The following is a 16,734-nucleotide window of genomic DNA, read 5'->3' on the forward strand; positions in this document are numbered from 1 at the left end:
CCAAATCCATCTACAGCTACCTTTAGAATTTTCACCTCTTATTCTTTCACTCCCGCCCAAACATACGATTACATCCGTCATCCCTAGCTTATAGTTTGTTAAATTTGTTAAGAGTTTACACAAGGTCTAGTTCCGATCCACTAGAAGAACGCGTCTTAAGGAACATTGTTACAATTTAAAGTTACAAGCTTTGCACAATAAGCTTATTTAACTAAGGTCTCAAACTCTTATGCCATGTTTTGTTCCACATCTTGAGGGTTTTCTAGAGCTATTATATGCTTCTTAAACAAAGCCGCAGCTTCTTCCCTCTCCTCAACCCGTCCCAGCTTGTCATATACCATCGCCATTAAGTACGAGGCTTCCGCTGCCAGTTCATGGTACTGCACAATAAACACAGCGATTACCAACAGTATATCACGGTTACGAAGATCCAATTTTTTCAGTTATGATGAGCTAAAGAAGCTGAAACTTAGTTGTATAAGAGTTCGGTTTTATTTTTGAATCAAAAGCTATATAGCATTCTTCTTGGCATAAGTTACCTCCAAAGCTTCAAGTTCATCTGAAGCTTGCCTTAGAGAATCCAGGACAGTATCTGAATCTGTGGAAACTGGTAGCAAAAGTCAAAACAAATTAGAAACTCGCAACGAGAAAGATAAAATTTTATCCATAAGAGTCGGATTATCATTATGTAATGAACATCCCACTTAGGCTACCATAACCCTAATGTCATTCACTTCAATTTATTCTTAATAAAACAGAGACCTTGTTGGCTTATTATTTTCATTGTCCGTTCGTTCTGAAAAGGCAATGACTATTCGATATTGCAACTACGAAACATGAACTACAATCTGACGGCAAAAAAAAACCTACAGTCTAAGTAGTAAAAGACAACAAAAGCTACCTGAAAAGTTTGGATCGGAGAGATAGCAGTTTGCTTCAAAGATGTATGCTCGAGCACGCAACTCCAAACCTCCATGGCCAAGAATCATAGGGAATGTTCCATGCAAAAGGTCTAATGCCCGTTTAGCATGATTTGATCCAAGACCAAGCCACAGCTCAGCCAGCGTGAGCGTAGCTGATGCTCTGAGAAGATCCAAGTTGAATGACTGGCAAAACGAGATGCTTGCCAGCGCATATGGAAGACCCAGGACTGAATTTCCTGACTTCTGTAAACCAAAAACGAAGGGGGGCGAAAATTGAAAGCCACTTAGAAAACTGATGAAGAATTATAAATAATACCCATAGCACAACGTTTTCTATGTATTATAATCCTAATCAGCAGAGATAGATCAGATTCAGAAGAAATACATGCATGTTAAGCTATGCATGGAAGGACAAATATATTCCAGCAAACCAATCTGGTAAGGTAGCATGGATTGTCCAATTAATGTGTTCTCAAGCTAGAAATTTATTACCTTATGGATCTCTGCAAGCAAAAGAAGAACCGAAGCCTTTTCGATTTGCAAATTGAATTTATGACACGTGCAAAAAAGGTAGTGTGCCACATTTGATGCCTGTAGAGAACGTAGTAGGAAAGCAAATTTGAAGATACACTAAAAATAGCACATGGCCTGAGATTATAGATTGCACATGGAGTTAATAACAGATGGTCAGGGATTTACTACAAACCTGGCTATACTGTTTTGCTGCAAGCAAAGTCCGAGCTTCGCGAAGACTTGCTTCTACTTTCAGCTCCATGTCTACACCCATGGCTGTTGATGCCAATCCTCCTAGCTCATTGCACATTCGTTGAGCTAGCTTTAGATTCCCACTAATAGAGTTAAGAAAGTTAGAACAGCTGACTTAAGAGATAACAATTCCAACACAACAGAAAGCCTCTGTTCAAATTCTATATCCAAATGAATGGTTTATGCAGTTTCAAAGCGTTTAAATTTATCTACATAACCCTCAAACAATGCACTAAATGATCACAGAGGGCAGATGAATCAGCTTTGCTGGTTTTATGATGTTGCTTAAGCAAAATATCAAGAAGATGCACTTTATTGAGAATTTAGAGTACTGTAAAATAGTGAAACTCCGGCACAGAGTTGCGTTGGGGGGAGCAGAAGTTGATTAGAATCCCCCATTCTTTCTCGTACCCATGGTGCTAATATGAACTAATAAAGATTAACTTGAGTGACATGTATAGGAGACTGGGAACCTTACCAATGCAAGGCACGTTCATGTAGTAGCTGCAACTTGAGCAACAAAATTTTTGATTTTGATACGGTTAAGAACTTTTCCTCCGCAATCTTAAGAGCAGCAAAGGCATCTAAAAAGGCATTGTTTTAGAAAACAGGTCAACAACAATTTCATCCGACATGCGTATTTTTTATTTTCCAACACAGGAAAAGAAAAAAAAAAAACATAAAGCAAGATCTAAATAAATACCCTGCATGCAATAGAAGCAGCAACAAATAAACGTGATTGGAAAATTTAGAAGAAAATATAGACATTTCTACACTGACTTGGCCTATATAACAAGATAAACATGACCTTATGCAATCTAACCTTTGTGTCCCTTATATAGTGCCAGATGTTGAATGAGCTTCAAGTATGCTAACTCTCCGTCAGATGAACTATAGAAGCAAGAAATAGATCAAAATCCCTCAAGACGAATGTAAGAGAGAGAGTGTGGGGCGGGGACAAGAAAGTGATACATTTCAAGAAAATTACCTCGAAGAGTCACCGAATAATGTAGCATACACCAAGGTATTCATACGAGCCATAGGAGCACTATCAAGAAACAAATGAATTAATAAACTACACAAAATCAACACTTTTAAGTTTCTATGGTTAGTTGTCCTAGTGGTAAGGTCAGCAAAGGGCGAAATTGTATGAGTATACCTGCCATAAAACTCCCATGAAGTAGCCCGGAGTAGATATGAAGCACCTATTAATTGTGATACAGATCCAGGAATCGAGACCGAATGATCACATAACTGGAAATATGTCGAACTCTTTCTAGAACCAGAGTCCTGGGAAACCACAGGTGGACCCCATGGTTTTTGCAAGTCTTTAAGCCAAGCCGAGCTTAGAGAACCATCAACGGTCATAGGAGAGCTTTCAGAAGAAAAGTCGCTGATTAGGTGTGCACCTAGTCGTATCTCCTGCCATGGATTATTCAAGAACTGATTAGACCTCAAAAAGCAGATGTAAATATTTCACTCTAGTCAAAATAGTTAGGTCGTATACTGAGTACCTTGCAGACACTAACTGGACAAGTTTTGTGACGCATCGAAGCTTTGGGACCAAACGACAGTAGAGGCCTTTGCACATGCTGTATTACAACAAAATAACTATTCTGATTTCACGTATACCAAACATTAGGATACCAAATATATGGATTTTTTGCACTATTTGACAGTTATCAAAGAAGCAGGGCTAGCTAAGCATTTTTAAAAAAGAAACAGATATTTTGAAAGTGAAAGTACGTGCCAATTTAAGCTTTGTACGTCAAGTTTACAGAAACAAAAAAAAGAGATGAAAGAAGACACATGCGGAAAGGAAAACTGGTGACTTTTCTTTCTTTGTAACACATCCTATAACTCAAGAAAACTAGTTAAGAATAGACCTTACCATTAACTCAAATTTAGCCATCGCAAGGTGATTGGAAGCCACTAAGCGTCTTAACTTTAGACTGTCAGCTCTCCTTAAAGACTCTTTCAAAAGTATGTACACTCTTTGTTGTACAGATAATGAAGACGCAGTGCTAGTGACAGGTGAGTACGAGGATCCAAGAACACTGCTGGTACTTGCAATGCCCATTTCTGATAACAAGTTGCTCATTGCTGCTAGTGTATATGCTAGACAAGTATCATTACTAAGCTGCAGAATCAACAAACGTTTTAAATACCATATATATATTATAGCTTGAATAACAGTCAGTATCTTCAAACAACATAAGCTGTTGACGGTACTCATGTGATTGTACATTGAAGCTACGTGAGAAAAATTGATCCTTCTATCATGTACAAAATACAACTAATTCATATCTGCTAAGACTGCACTACCCCATGTGACACCATAAAATCAGTACGTAAGTTACATATATCTTTTTGGCAGCGGTAAAACATGTTTGATGCTCTAAAATACAAGATTATATTAAGAGACATAGCAATAATGGTCCTAAATCCCTTCGCAGAACTTTATGATATAAAAATAGAAAAAGACTAGCTCCAGATTCAGCTTAAGGAAACTTTCATACAACTACACGTCCTGCAGGAATTTAACACACCACTTTCTTCAAAATATACTATAAACAGAGTAACAGCAGATGAATTAAGTGAGAATATACCTGCTGTGATACACGCACAGCCTCTGTTAAAACCTGTGGTTGGAGAGAAACCATATTATAAGCAAAACAAACAATGATAAGACCCTACTTCATGTCTAGTGAGATCGCTTATAATTATGAAGTTAAGATAGCAAAAAAATCACTGCTTGCATGGGCAAATTTTCAACTTTCTAAAATAAATTTGTATATACACAGAAGTATGAGCTAAGTAGCTGATTACAATTTCAAGTAATCTATCAAGGAGGATAATATTGTGAGGTTAACACACTCAAGATTCATCAAAAATGAGCATCACTTATTATTAGCCTCACAAACAGCCCAATAAACTATCCAATGTACAATGTGGTCGATCCAGGAAGTATTTTAAAGATCAAGAACAATTCTTTAGCAATAGAAACTATCAAAAGAAGTAATGCTCACCTCTAGGGCCAAATTCGGATGCCCAAAGCGGAAATGCATCATTCCCAAACATAGCAACGCAATCTCGTACCTTCCATACATGCTGCAATCAGCTGAAGGAGGAACAAGGTCAAATCCCTCAGTCCCTGCACTTTAAGGCAATGGAACATGGATCAACTCATGTTTGAATTAAATTTCTTAGTGCCAAACATCTAACAGGCAAATAAAACTTGATATTTACAGGAGTCACATGCAAGCGATAAGCAGTCAGCAGTAATATTGTGATAATTATGACATTTTTTTTGGAAACAGATAACAACAGCAAAAACTACAGATTACCTGTAATCAAAGTAACGGAGGAGATTATCCAAAGCAGCAAAATAGTCATCGCTGTGAAGTTTATTCAAGTAGCGCAAAAAGTGAACCTGCATCATTGCATGCCATACATAACATGTAAGAATATTAAAACAATCAAAGAATATATAACTTCTGAATCGAATGCAAAGTAAAATATAAAGAAGCAAGAACATTACACGATGCAATTCAGGGGCTAAATTCTGAAGCTGCTCAAGGAAACTTTCAATCGAACTTGAAGAGAATGAACTTGAACTTCCATGGCTGACATTACAAGGAGATGGAAGTTTTAGAACTAGCAGTATTTTGACAGAAATATATCGATTACTAAGGAAATAGAGGTTTTACGTTTCAATTGCATCAGCCTGTTCCATTAAAAAACCTTGTATCTGCAAATTTGTCCGAAGGAATAATGATTCATCTACTAGAGTATCCACAACTGTACTTGATGACGCACTAGCAACTAGAGTAGTTTCTGTAATTTTCTTGCTGGTTCTTGACGATTCCTTCGGAGAAACTCGCAAACCTGCATGTTTCATTTGTTCTGTGCGTTTATATAACATTGAGAGCCTTACAAAACAAGCAAGTGCCAAAACGTAAGAATGAAACAAAACCACAAAAGCAGACAACTAATTTAATTAGAGTAGGGAAATATCTTTGTAACTGTTCATAAACAAACAAAAAAAATCTTAAAAAGTTTCATAAAAACACTTCCAAAGTCTTCGGAAAAAAGTGTGATACAGGTTGAACTGTGATCCTCACTAATGCAAATGCATTGGCAAAAACATCTTACCAAACATAGAAAGGAAAGTAGCATCAATATAAAACTCTATCCACTCAACATTTTCTAGCACCTGGAAAATCTGAGAAGTATTAAGTTTTCTTTGAGCAAAAAAACGGGATTACCAGAAGTGATACCTTCTATCACTTTGAATATTGCTTCAGGCGTATGAAGGTGAAAAGGGACGCTTCCACTAACATTTTTCTGAAGCTCTAGTTCTTCGGTTGCTTTATCAATCGCATAGATCTCCATATCCATCTGATCATAATGTGTTAATGATTCCAGATCATTATTAGATGCATCAAACTGAGCAGAACTCGAATGAGCTTCTTTGCAGTAATCTTCAATGCTTGAAAAAAGATGACAAACTCCCTGCACGGGATTCACATATCAATGAAATGGACAGTTCTTTCAAACATTTATTTATGTGTTTCTGCAAGGTAAAGAATGTAGACGGAAAATTACAAGAGCCCGTTGCTGTATGACAGATTCTGACTTTATTTTTGACATTACAATTGGGTGTCCAAGCCTAGGAAAAGGAAGAACAATCAAGAGGTTCGCTATATTCATTCTGAACATTACCGCTAGAAATTATACTTCACCCAGGTCTGTCAGAGTTTTGCCATTAAATCTCATATTTTAAGCATTTATAAGTAGGTCTACATTTTAAATCTAGCCTGGAAAACTACTCTATCTTATTAGTGGGTCAAAAAAAACAAGCAAACGTCACATACGTATCCGAGTCCTTCAAGCAAAACCATCAGACTAAACATCTTTTTGAACAAAAACGTAAAAAGCACAATACCTCGAACGATAAGAGGTTAAATGCCAAAATGCAACGACGAAAAAACATTCCTAAGTTGCTGTTGGGATCCAAAATAATCTGATCGTCTTGCACAACTCCTGAATCAGGGCTCCCAAGTATTCCTACATACAAAAAAAAAATGATAACTAATAAGATGCAAACATGATGGGGGAAACAAAAAGAAAAAAACAGACCTCTAAGCAAGTAGCTAACCTCGCATGTCATTAAAGAAATTCAAAAGATCATCAGGTGAAGCCAAAGAAGAAAATCTATTGGTTAAATGGTCAGTAAGCCACGCATCCATCTCTTCACCAACATCCCTCAGCTGGTTGATGAGCTCTTCCAGCTTCGGCTCATATATATCATCGCAACACTGCAGCACGAATATCTCAATCTCGTCAGGGAAAATAACACTTTGTTAACACACAAAATCCACACTCCGTCCGATAAACCTCAGAAAACCTATAAGAAAATGCAATTAAAAGGGAGAAGAAGAAGAGTGAAACCTTAGTGAGAGAGAGCAAGTAGAGGCCGAGACGGTTGTGCTGAGAAACGGAAGAGAAAGGGAAAGGGAGAGACATCTGAGCCGACGGAGCGTATATCTGCAGGAGAATGCAAACGGAGATCTTGTGTGGAGTTACCGCAAAAGCGCCGGCTGTTCTCGTTAATCCGGCCATCTCTCTCCGTCGCTAAAACACTCACTCTCTCGCCGGATATTTCCTCCGACGACCAGCCGGGATTAGGGCACTTTAAGAGGATTTATTTTGAAATTTTGACTAAAAGAGTCGCCGGGAAAGTGAGAGCTCACTTTTAAAAAGAAAACAACAGATTAAAGAGCTAAAAAAAAAAAAAATCTCTCGCTAACTTAAAGAACCGGTTATTTCATACCGGTAGACGATCGGGTCATACTGACAGTCGTCCGGTTAAGAGTATCCAACCCAGAGACCAAGGCCCAAAGAAGCTAAATATTTTTAAGTTACATAACTACAGAGCCCAAAGGCCCAAACAATTAGCTCATATAGTCGCCTTTTTATTGAGTTAGTAGAATTACAGACAAATGATTACATCATCGGGGATGTAGCTCAGATGGTAGAGCGCTCGCTTAGCATGCGAGAGGTACGGGGATCGATACCCCGCATCTCCATTTTTTAATTTTAAATGTTATAATCTGTCTTGGTTGTTTTTTATTATTTGCCAGTTATATTTCCCCACGTGGTTAGGTAACATAAATACACTTGCGTTTTCATTAAAAAATCAATATTCGTCGTTGACTTTTATGAAAACAAGTTTGCATTCAGAATTTAAAGATCCAATGAAAATGGTATTTACAGCTAAAAGAAAAAACCAATGGAGTCATCGCTTCCGATTGATCGTTCAATTCAACTAAAAGCTTTCGACGATACCAAAACCGGCGTCAAAGGTCTTGTCGATGCCGGGATCTCAGAGGTTCCGGCCATATTCCGTGCACCTCCGGTTACTTTAGCAAGTCCAAAACCACCTTCCTCCCCGGAGTTCACCATCCCTACTATCGATCTCAAAGGAGGAGGTGGCGCTGACTCGATCACGCGGAGGAACTTGGTGGAGAAGATCCGAGACGCGGCGGAGAAATGGGGATTTTTCCAGGTGGTCAATCACGGTATCCCACTCGATGTCTTGGAGAAGATGAAAGAAGGTATACGTGAGTTTCACGAGCAAGACACAGAGGTGAAGAAAAGTTTTTACTCTCGAGATCCAGCTAGTAAGATGGTGTATAGCAGCAACTTCGATCTTTTTAGCTCATCCGCGGCAAATTGGAGAGATACACTCGGCTGTTATACGGCACCGGATCCTCCACGACCGGAGGACTTGCCCGCCACTTGTGGGTAAGGTTTCATATTTTGTTAACGTGAAATCAAATATTAGCATTCGTGAGTTATGGTCTATATGGGTAACATGTTACCTAGGTCCGATGAAATTATATAGTATGGTCTAATTGTATTTTACTCCATATGCGAATATCACAATACATGACTTTTGTATAAAATTTTAAATCAACTATATAAGATCTCCCCTGTTGGTACTTTTTTGGTGGGGACTTTTATTTTGTTTTTTTGTTAGGGAAATGATGATTGAGTACTCAAAAGAAGTGATGAAATTAGGTGAATTACTTTTTGAGCTTCTCTCAGAAGCTCTAGGGTTAAACACTAATCACCTCAAGGACATGGACTGCACCAACTCGTTGCTGTTGCTCGGCCATTATTACCCGCCATGTCCCCAACCAGACCTTACTTTAGGCTTAACTAAACACTCGGACAATTCTTTTCTCACTCTTCTTCTTCAAGACCATATCGGAGGGCTTCAAGTTCTCCATGACAAATATTGGGTTGATGTTCCTCCTGTTCCAGGGGCTCTTGTCGTAAACGTTGGAGATCTTCTCCAGGTTTTAAATATCTTACGTTTTTCTACTTAATCAGTTGTTTAATAATCTATGGAATATATGACTTTTATAATCCTGCCCGGCACTGTGCAGCTTATAACAAACGACAAGTTCATAAGCGTGGAGCATAGGGTTTTGGCGAATGAAGATGGACCGAGAATATCGGTGGCGTGTTTCTTCAGTTCGTATTTGATGGCGAATCCTAGACTTTATGGACCTATCAAAGAGCTTTTGTCTGAACAAAACCCTCCCAAATATTGAGATACCACTATTACAGAGTATGCAAAGTTCTACAGATCCAAGGGATTTGATGGTACCTCTGGATTACTTTCTCTCAAGATCTGAGAATGTCTTTTTGGGATTTTTTATTTTCTCTCTGTAATAATTTTCCTTTTTCTTTCAATAAGACTGTGTTTAAAGCGAGTGGGCCACAAATCGTCTGTAATCACAGAGAGAAAATACAACACATCCCCACCCTTCGACAAGTTACATGCAAACAGACTATGTAACGTGTTGGGGACTTGGGGATGTGTGAACAATATGTGCAATGGAATTTATGGATTCAATATTGTCATTTCCGTTTGGTCGAAATTAGGTGTAACCGGATACGATTAATCAATTGAATTTCAATATTGAACGATGAACATGTTGGTTAATTATACTTATATGCGTATGGATTTCTATTGTATTTTGTGTTGAGTTCAATTAGATGACAATATATATATATATATATATATATTTAGATGACAATATTTAAGGTTTAATGGTTGGTAATGGTGTACTTGTTGTGTTCATAGTTCACTATATTCATGAATTTCAAATTTCAATTGCTTGGGATTTTATCAAGGATGCATAAGATTAATGTTGATGCCTTTTGATCATACTCATATTGTTTTTAATCATATATAATAGTGTTTGTAATAAATATGGTCTTTCGGCCAAATATTGAAAACAATGAGCAAAATATTTAGGCTTTGAATACAAGAAAACATTTTTTTAGAAGGACCTTAGTTGTTTTCTTGTATGATCAAAACCAACCCCAATATAGAGACACTATTACAGAGAATGGAAACTTCTACAGATCCAAAAGACTCAATGGTACATCTAACATCTAGATCCAAAAGACTCAATGGTACATCTGAGAATGCCAAATTCATTTTGGCTAATAAAGACGCGTGTGGACCTTTTTTATTTTTCTGCAATAATTGCTACGACTTGTTGGCTCAGTCACTGCCACAAGCAGGTTGCGTTGTCTACCAACCTTATCTCTTATCAGTGGTTTAGCTGTAGCAACTTGTCCCATCGTTGAACTTAAGAACAGATATAGTTCATTCTTGTTTTATATGGTTTATTATGTTGTGTGATTGTATCATATTGCTCTGTTTTTTTGAAAAACATAGATGGAGACGACGAAGATTGCTTCATTCGATCGAGTCAGTGAGCTTAAAGCTTTTGATGACACGAAAACGGGTGTGAAAGGACTAGTCGACGCCGGAGTTTCAAAGATTCCACGCATCTTTCATCACCCATCTCTCAAGTTATCGAACCCTAAACCGCTTCCCTCGGACTTGCTACGTCTCAAGACGATCCCAACGATCGATCTCGGAGGAAGAGTGTTCGAGGACGTGGTCAAGCGCAAGAACGCCGTTGAAGAGATCAAAGAAGCAGCAGCCAAGTGGGGTTTCTTTCAGGTGATTAACCACGGGGTCTCGCTTGATCTTCTTGAGAAGATGAAAGATGGAGTTCGTGACTTTCACGAGCAGTCCCCTGAAGTTAAGAAAAATTTCTACAGCCGCGATTTCAGCAGAAGGTTTCTGTATCAAAGTAACTTCGATCTCTTCAGTTCTCCAGCTGCAAATTGGAGAGACACTTTCGCTTGTACCATGGCTCCAAATCCTCCGGAACCACATGATCTGCCGGAGATTTGTCGGTAGGACACCATTGCTTTAACTTGATCTGATGTGTTGTGTAAATCTTCTCTTTATTCATATATGCTGTGTATCACTCTGCATCGGTTTCAGGGATGTTTTGATGGAATACTCACAGCAAGTGATGATTTTGGGTGAATTTCTCTTTGAGCTTTTATCAGAGGCATTAGGATTGAACCCTAATCATCTCAAGGACATGGATTGCTCCAAGGGTTTGCTCATGCTCTCCCATTACTACCCACCGTGTCCAGAGCCTGACCTAACTTTAGGCACAAGTCAGCACGCCGACAACTCTTTTCTTACCGTCCTTCTTCCAGATCAGATCGAAGGCCTTCAGGTTCTTCGTGAAGGGTACTGGTTCGATGTTCCTCATGTTCCTGGCGCTATCGTCATCAACATCGGAGACCTTTTACAGGCAAGTTTACCAGTGCATTTTTGCATTGAATAATTGATCTTCCCTACAAATTCAAAGTTTTTATATTATTTTTGTGGGTTTTGCGGTTTTTCATGCAGCTTATAACAAACGATAAGTTCATCAGTTTGGAGCATAGAGTATTGGGGAACAAAGCCACAAGAGCTCGAGTGTCTGTCGCATGTTTCTTTACTACCGGCGTACTACCGGATCCTAGAGTGTACGGACCGATTAGAGAGCTTGTGTCTGAAGAAAACCCTCCAAAGTACAGAGAGACCACCATAAGAGAATACGCTACTCACTTCAATACCAAAGGACTTGACGGAACCTCTGCTTTGCTCCATTTTAAAATATGAAACATTGCGAGCAACCACTTCCCTCTAAATATACGACATGACTGTATATGTAACATGTGGAGATGTGTGAACCATGTGGAATTTATGGATTAAATATTGCCATTTCAATTTGGTCCAAATAAGATGTAATCGGATATGGGTAATCAATTGAATTTCACTATTGAATGATGAACATATTGGCTATATGCATATATACTAATTAATTTGGAATTCATTTGTATTTTGTGATTAGTTGAATTAGATGACAATATTTAAAGTTTTGGTTAAGTAATGATTTACTGGTTAATTATGGTCTTTCGATATGTTAGCATGTTTTTCATGATTTAGTGTTGTGTTCATTCATGAATTTCATGTTTTAATGTTTTGTTCATAGTTCACTAAATTCATGTCGCTATGACTCTATCTCAAGATCCGAGAATGCCAAATTCATTTTGACAAGACACGTGTAACTTTTATAGTTTAATTTACTACGACTTGTCTGCCCCAGTCACTGTCACAAGCGGTTGTTTTTGTTGATCAACGTTATCTCTTATCAATAGTTTAGCTGTAGCAACTAGCAACTGGCCCCATCGTTGAACTTAAGAACATATATAGTTCATTCTTGTTTTAGACTCTACGGGTTATTATGTTGTGTGATTGTATCATCTTGCTCTGTTTTTTAAGAAACAAAAACGATGGAGACGACGAATATTGCTTCATTCGATCGAGCCAGTGAGCTTAAAGCTTTCGATGAGACGAAAACGGGTGTGAAAGGACTCGTCGACGCCGGAGTATCAAAGATTCCACGCATCTTCCTTCACCCATCTGCCACATTATCAAACCCTAAACCACTTTCCTCTGACTTGCTACATCTCAAGACTATCCCAACGATCGATCTCGGGGGACGGGTGTTCGAGGACGTGACCAAGCGCAAGAACGCGGTTGAAGGGATCAAAAAAGCAGCAGCCAAGTGGGGTTTCTTTCAAGTGATTAACCATGGAGTTTCGTTTGATCTTCTTGAGAAGGTAAAAGATGGAGTTCGTGACTTTCACGAGCAGTCCCCTGAAGTTAAGAAAGGTTTCTACAGCCGCGATTTCAGCAGAAGGTTTCTGTATTTAAGTAATTTCCATCTCTTCAGTTCCCCATCTGCAAGTTGGCGAGACACTTTGGCTTGTACCATGGCTCCAAATCCTCCGAAACCACATGATCTGCCAGAGACTTGTCGGTATACATGACTCCATTGCTTTAACTTTATCTTATGTGTACAAAATCTTCTCTTTATTCATATGGTGTGTATAGTGGATCACTGCATTGATTTCAGGGATGTTATGATGGAATATTCAAATCAAGTGATGGTTTTGGGTGAATTTCTCTTTGAGCTTTTATCAGAAGCATTAGGGTTGAACCCTAATCATCTCAAGGACATGGATTGCTCCAAGGGTCTGATCATGCTCTCCCATTACTACCCACCCTGTCCAGAGCCTGACCTAACTTTAGGCACAAGTCAGCACTCCGATATCTCTTTTCTTACCGTCCTTCTTCCAGATCAGATCGAAGGGCTTCAGGTTCGTCGTGAAGGGTCCTGGTTCGATGTTCCTTATGTTCCCGGCGCCCTCGTCATCAACATCGGAGACCTTTTACAGGCAATTGTTCAAAATTTTGCATTGTATAAATGATCTTCCATATATACTCAAAGTTTATATTTTATTTTTGTGGGTTTTGATGCAGCTTATAACAAACGACAAGTTCATCAGTTTGGAGCATAGAGTATTGGCGAACAGAGCCACAAGAGCTCGAGTGTCTGTCGCATGTTTCTTTACCACCGGCGTAAAACCGGATCCTAGAGTGTACGGACCGATGACAGAGCTTGTGTCTGAAGAAAACCCTCCAAAGTACAGAGAGATCACCATTAGAGAATACACTACTTACTCCAATGCCAAAGGACTTGACGGAACCTCTGCTTTGCTCCATCTTAAAATATGAATATGGTGAGATACTACTTTATCACACATATACGACATGAAAATAAATGTAATATTGGAGTTGCTTTAGTATTAGTCAAGCAAACGACCAAAAGAGGTGAAGAGAATTCTCAAGAGGATAATAAACGCAACTGTTTATATTATTCATTCATATCTTTAAAGCTCCTTAAAAAGCCAGAAACAAGGGTATTTCATTTTATCATGAGTCATGATAGCCATATGTAATTGATTTTGTTCTGTACGAAATCCAGATAGACTTTCAGAAGGAAACTACCGAGCTTGGTTTCACTGAATGCTGCAGCTGCGATATGTTTGTGTCCCCTTCAACCTCCTCCATCATCACTTCAAGTTTCCTGCATCACACAAATAATTTGTGGTTAGTTATGTAGTTTTTCATCACTTCTTAGGAACATCATTGAGATTTACGGTTAATATACCTTTGAGGGAATAAACTCTGACCATTTTCATCAGAAAGTGCCTTCTCCAATCTCACCTCAAACGGTGTTGCATGCCAGCTCACTTTCTGATCCTGCATAAGGTAAGAAGTATGTAAGCCATGGTTTCTGAATATTAGACGAACTGAAAGAGCCTAAACAGCGGAGATGAAAGGCAAGGAAAATTACCTCCTTGTATTTGGTTGTCGAATTTGGGATCCCATTTCCATCCCACAATCTGGGTGAAATCTCAGTTTGCTCATTCTCGATCCACTGAGAAGGAACCAATCCAATGATAGGCCTGTCACCTGGGGTTATGGCAGCAAGTCCTGGTGTCCTATCGTTTGAAACCGCAATGTTTTCGTTGATCTGGTTTAGCCAAGGAGAAAAACTTGCCTCAAACTTGGATAACTTTTCATCTGAGCTTTCTTCCACCTTTTCCCCATAAGTTGCTGAAGAGGGTGTTTCACACTCTATCTTCTCTTTGTAAACCTGCGGTTCCGCTTGTTGTAGGCTCCCATGAGCATCATTAAGGACCTTATATAAGGATGCATTTTCCATTACATTGGAAACTGAATGCACAAACTGAGACCTGATTCTAGGCCTCCCTCTTCCCGCTGATTCCATGTTCGAAGGATATATAGTTCCAGGAGTCTGCATCTCATCAGATAGCCTCAAGGGGGTTGGATTAGGTGAGTTTGCTGTAAAACAAAATTTGCCACCCATCTCGGATTTTCTTGAACTGCTATTCTCGGAAGAACTAGAGGAGTGAGACTGATCAAGATCGCATTCAAATCGGACAGACTTGGTCTTTCCAACTGTGAGCATTGGCCTTCCACTTGCATCCAACTCACCCTTGATCGCAGTGCTAATGCTTTCTACTTCAGTACCATCACTAGAAGCAGAAGAGATCCTTGCACTATCCCGGACATCGATTACACAACTATTATAAAAAAAGGAAAGAGTGAACATTAGTAAGAGGTGAGAATAATGTCAAGCATAGCATAAGGAGGCAAAATATATGTTTTATTCACATAACGATTTGAACAGATGTTTTTAACTTTTAACTAAACAAAGTGATGTCTCTACCTGCTAGGTGTTTGCTCTGAAGTAAATGATAGTCTTGCCACCTCTTCACAAGCTTTCGTGGGGGTTGGGGATTCAGCCAAATGAGACCCCATCGCAGAGCTACTGGAAATCCATGAGTGAAAATGGGAAGATCCAGAATGTTGAGGACTACTTATAGTTTGGGATGCTTTCCTAATTTCAATAGGTGTCTCCGGTATAGTACCACAGGCTTTAAGAAACCGCGCCTATGATTGCACAAGTAAAAGAAGAAGAAAAAAGCGTTAGATTCAGCCTGATGATCCCTTGAAGGAATCGACAATAAGACTCTGTTGAATATCAGAGATTCCACAACGAAAGGGTGTAGAATCTATACTATAGCACCTTCATTATAGAGAAACAAAGCTAAAGACCACCTCAGTAACAAAAAACATAGAACCCATCTTTTCATTACCATAAAAAGAGCTGTGGTGATTACAAGACTAGCAAGAAAAATATCAGGAATTCAAAAACTAACTAGAAATTGATTCACGTGCAGTTCAAATCCAAGGACACATATCTTGATCATGATAAAACGCATCAGGAATGATTAGAGGCAATGCTCCAAATAAAAATCATACCTCATCCCGTAGGCCTTTATCGATATGTATAGAATCCAAATCAAACTTTTCTTTGTCAAGGCAAGGCGAAGAAGCTGCTTTCTCTACAAAATCAAGAACAAAACCCATACGTTGTTAACAAGAACGCTACCAAAAATCAAAAAACAAGTAAATCGTCAAGATTCATGATAGAAAACACATCAAAAAAGAGATTTACCTTTAGAAAGAAACAAAGCTGACAAATCATTCTGCGAGTCCTGAGCTTTCTGAAGATCAATACAAAAAGAAAACATGTTATTAGGCGGTGAGATCGATATGATCTTGATCAACAAAATCGAAAGAAACCAACAGATTACATATCCATCATACACAAAATCCAGCTCAAGGATCTATCAGAGAAGGATCTATTTTCTTGTTCGAATCATTGTAGCAGCTCAATTAACACCCAAAAAGTGACGCGATCATGCCAAGAAAAGATTTGGGGAAAAAATAAGCAAGAGAAGCGAAAGAGTTACTCTGGGATTGGCGAGCGAAGAGTGAGAGACGAGATTACTAGTAGAGCGATCGTCTCTGGCGCGGAAGCAATCGAGAAAACAAGCCATGGCTCTACAAACTGATAAATCGATGAATCTGAGCACGGATCTGCACAAGGGACTTAGGTTTCGCTTCATCAACATATCATTTGATTTCTTTGACGGCGGAAACAGTGTGACTGAGAAAAACACAATCAGGCGGACGATTTCACCCGAGAAACACGCTCAATTTGAGAGAGAGAGAGAGACAGAGATAACGTCGTTTTATTTTTTTGAAATTTGAAACGTAAGGGTGCAGGGGGGAATGAATCAGCTGCGTGTGCAGATCTTCCAAGTGTTTTTGTTTGTTAACCTAATTATGGCCCAATAGGCCCAATAATTATCCAGTAAGGAG

The 16,734-nt window shown here is 38.8% G+C and overlaps 5 protein-coding genes and 1 non-coding gene across 9 annotated transcripts; 4 read left to right on the top strand and 2 right to left on the bottom strand.

The window, feature by feature from the left end:
- Positions 1 to 17: 17 nt before the first annotated feature.
- LOC104739212 (anaphase-promoting complex subunit 5-like) lies at positions 18 to 7,639 on the bottom strand. Of its 4 annotated transcripts, none has more exons than XM_087484149.1 (20): positions 7,143 to 7,639; positions 6,850 to 7,009; positions 6,637 to 6,758; positions 5,969 to 6,203; positions 5,399 to 5,576; positions 5,230 to 5,314; positions 5,036 to 5,121; positions 4,718 to 4,842; positions 4,298 to 4,330; positions 3,580 to 3,828; positions 3,203 to 3,280; positions 2,848 to 3,110; positions 2,677 to 2,736; positions 2,512 to 2,579; positions 2,167 to 2,272; positions 1,630 to 1,771; positions 1,416 to 1,514; positions 902 to 1,166; positions 540 to 607; positions 18 to 380 (listed from the first exon to the last, which is right to left on the bottom strand). In XM_087484149.1, exons 7-20 carry the CDS (start codon positions 5,082 to 5,084, stop codon positions 228 to 230), a joined length of 1,758 nt encoding a protein of 585 aa, XP_087340275.1. In that variant the 5' UTR covers positions 5,085 to 5,121; positions 5,230 to 5,314; positions 5,399 to 5,576; positions 5,969 to 6,203; positions 6,637 to 6,758; positions 6,850 to 7,009; positions 7,143 to 7,639; the 3' UTR covers positions 18 to 227. The 4 variants fall into 4 exon arrangements, with proteins under 4 accessions (XP_087340275.1, XP_010457789.2, XP_087340274.1 ...); XM_010459487.3 differs by having other exon boundaries at positions 4,718 to 4,847; positions 7,143 to 7,511; XM_087484148.1 differs by having other exon boundaries at positions 4,718 to 4,847; positions 5,957 to 6,203; positions 7,143 to 7,489.
- A 68-nt stretch (positions 7,640 to 7,707) lies between these two features.
- Positions 7,708 to 7,780, top strand: TRNAA-AGC (transfer RNA alanine (anticodon AGC)). Its single transcript has one exon. It is a non-coding gene; the product is annotated as a tRNA-Ala (tRNA).
- A 132-nt stretch (positions 7,781 to 7,912) lies between these two features.
- On the top strand, positions 7,913 to 9,643 carry LOC104739221 (1-aminocyclopropane-1-carboxylate oxidase homolog 1). The gene is made up of 3 exons (XM_019235890.2): positions 7,913 to 8,498; positions 8,734 to 9,055; positions 9,146 to 9,643. The coding sequence occupies exons 1-3, from the start codon at positions 7,984 to 7,986 to the stop codon at positions 9,311 to 9,313; spliced, it is 1,005 nt and encodes a 334-aa protein (XP_019091435.1). The 5' UTR covers positions 7,913 to 7,983; the 3' UTR covers positions 9,314 to 9,643.
- Positions 9,644 to 10,061: 418 nt separating this feature from the next.
- Positions 10,062 to 11,920, top strand: LOC104739216 (1-aminocyclopropane-1-carboxylate oxidase homolog 3). The gene is made up of 3 exons (XM_010459498.3): positions 10,062 to 10,982; positions 11,074 to 11,395; positions 11,494 to 11,920. The coding sequence occupies exons 1-3, from the start codon at positions 10,453 to 10,455 to the stop codon at positions 11,746 to 11,748; spliced, it is 1,107 nt and encodes a 368-aa protein (XP_010457800.2). The 5' UTR covers positions 10,062 to 10,452; the 3' UTR covers positions 11,749 to 11,920.
- Positions 11,921 to 12,228: 308 nt separating this feature from the next.
- LOC104739214 (1-aminocyclopropane-1-carboxylate oxidase homolog 3) lies at positions 12,229 to 15,612 on the top strand. The gene is made up of 6 exons (XM_019236004.2): positions 12,229 to 12,952; positions 13,049 to 13,370; positions 13,456 to 13,715; positions 13,961 to 14,085; positions 14,181 to 15,124; positions 15,240 to 15,612. The coding sequence occupies exons 1-3, from the start codon at positions 12,423 to 12,425 to the stop codon at positions 13,708 to 13,710; spliced, it is 1,107 nt and encodes a 368-aa protein (XP_019091549.2). The 5' UTR covers positions 12,229 to 12,422; the 3' UTR covers positions 13,711 to 13,715; positions 13,961 to 14,085; positions 14,181 to 15,124; positions 15,240 to 15,612.
- Positions 13,827 to 16,692, bottom strand: LOC104739213 (protein JASON-like). The gene is made up of 7 exons (XM_087484151.1): positions 16,323 to 16,692; positions 16,025 to 16,073; positions 15,829 to 15,911; positions 15,233 to 15,456; positions 14,333 to 15,086; positions 14,147 to 14,238; positions 13,827 to 14,062 (listed from the first exon to the last, which is right to left on the bottom strand). Exons 1-7 carry the CDS (start codon positions 16,482 to 16,484, stop codon positions 13,969 to 13,971), a joined length of 1,458 nt encoding a protein of 485 aa, XP_087340277.1. The 5' UTR covers positions 16,485 to 16,692; the 3' UTR covers positions 13,827 to 13,968.
- Positions 16,693 to 16,734: the final 42 nt, after the last annotated feature.

The sequence above is a fragment of the Camelina sativa genome, chromosome 14 (genome assembly GCF_030686135.1).
Source record: "Camelina sativa cultivar CO46 ecotype springtype chromosome 14, ASM3068613v1".
Lineage (NCBI taxonomy): Eukaryota > Viridiplantae > Streptophyta > Magnoliopsida > Brassicales > Brassicaceae > Camelina > Camelina sativa.

Coding starts and splice junctions, on each gene's coding strand:
- LOC104739221 (XM_019235890.2), top strand. CDS start 7,984: ATGGAGTCATCGCTTCCGATTGATCGTTCAATTCAACTAAAAGCTTTC. Junction 8,499..8,733: donor GACTTGCCCGCCACTTGTGG/GTAAGGTTTCAT, acceptor TTTTTTTGTTAG/GGAAATGATGATTGAGTACT. Junction 9,056..9,145: donor ACGTTGGAGATCTTCTCCAG/GTTTTAAATATC, acceptor GGCACTGTGCAG/CTTATAACAAACGACAAGTT.
- LOC104739213 (XM_087484151.1), bottom strand. CDS start 16,484: ATGTTGATGAAGCGAAACCTAAGTCCCTTGTGCAGATCCGTGCTCAGA. Junction 16,074..16,322: donor CTTCGCTCGCCAATCCCAGA/GTAACTCTTTCG, acceptor ATTGATCTTCAG/AAAGCTCAGGACTCGCAGAA. Junction 15,912..16,024: donor AGCTTTGTTTCTTTCTAAAG/GTAAATCTCTTT, acceptor TTGATTTTGTAG/AGAAAGCAGCTTCTTCGCCT.
- LOC104739216 (XM_010459498.3), top strand. CDS start 10,453: ATGGAGACGACGAAGATTGCTTCATTCGATCGAGTCAGTGAGCTTAAA. Junction 10,983..11,073: donor GATCTGCCGGAGATTTGTCG/GTAGGACACCAT, acceptor CATCGGTTTCAG/GGATGTTTTGATGGAATACT. Junction 11,396..11,493: donor ACATCGGAGACCTTTTACAG/GCAAGTTTACCA, acceptor TTTTTCATGCAG/CTTATAACAAACGATAAGTT.
- LOC104739214 (XM_019236004.2), top strand. CDS start 12,423: ATGGAGACGACGAATATTGCTTCATTCGATCGAGCCAGTGAGCTTAAA. Junction 12,953..13,048: donor GATCTGCCAGAGACTTGTCG/GTATACATGACT, acceptor CATTGATTTCAG/GGATGTTATGATGGAATATT. Junction 13,371..13,455: donor ACATCGGAGACCTTTTACAG/GCAATTGTTCAA, acceptor GTTTTGATGCAG/CTTATAACAAACGACAAGTT.
- LOC104739212 (XM_087484148.1), bottom strand. CDS start 7,313: ATGGCCGGATTAACGAGAACAGCCGGCGCTTTTGCGGTAACTCCACAC. Junction 6,759..6,849: donor TTTCTTTAATGACATGCGAG/GTTAGCTACTTG, acceptor TTTTGTATGTAG/GAATACTTGGGAGCCCTGAT. Junction 3,281..3,579: donor TGGCTAAATTTGAGTTAATG/GTAAGGTCTATT, acceptor GTTGTAATACAG/CATGTGCAAAGGCCTCTACT.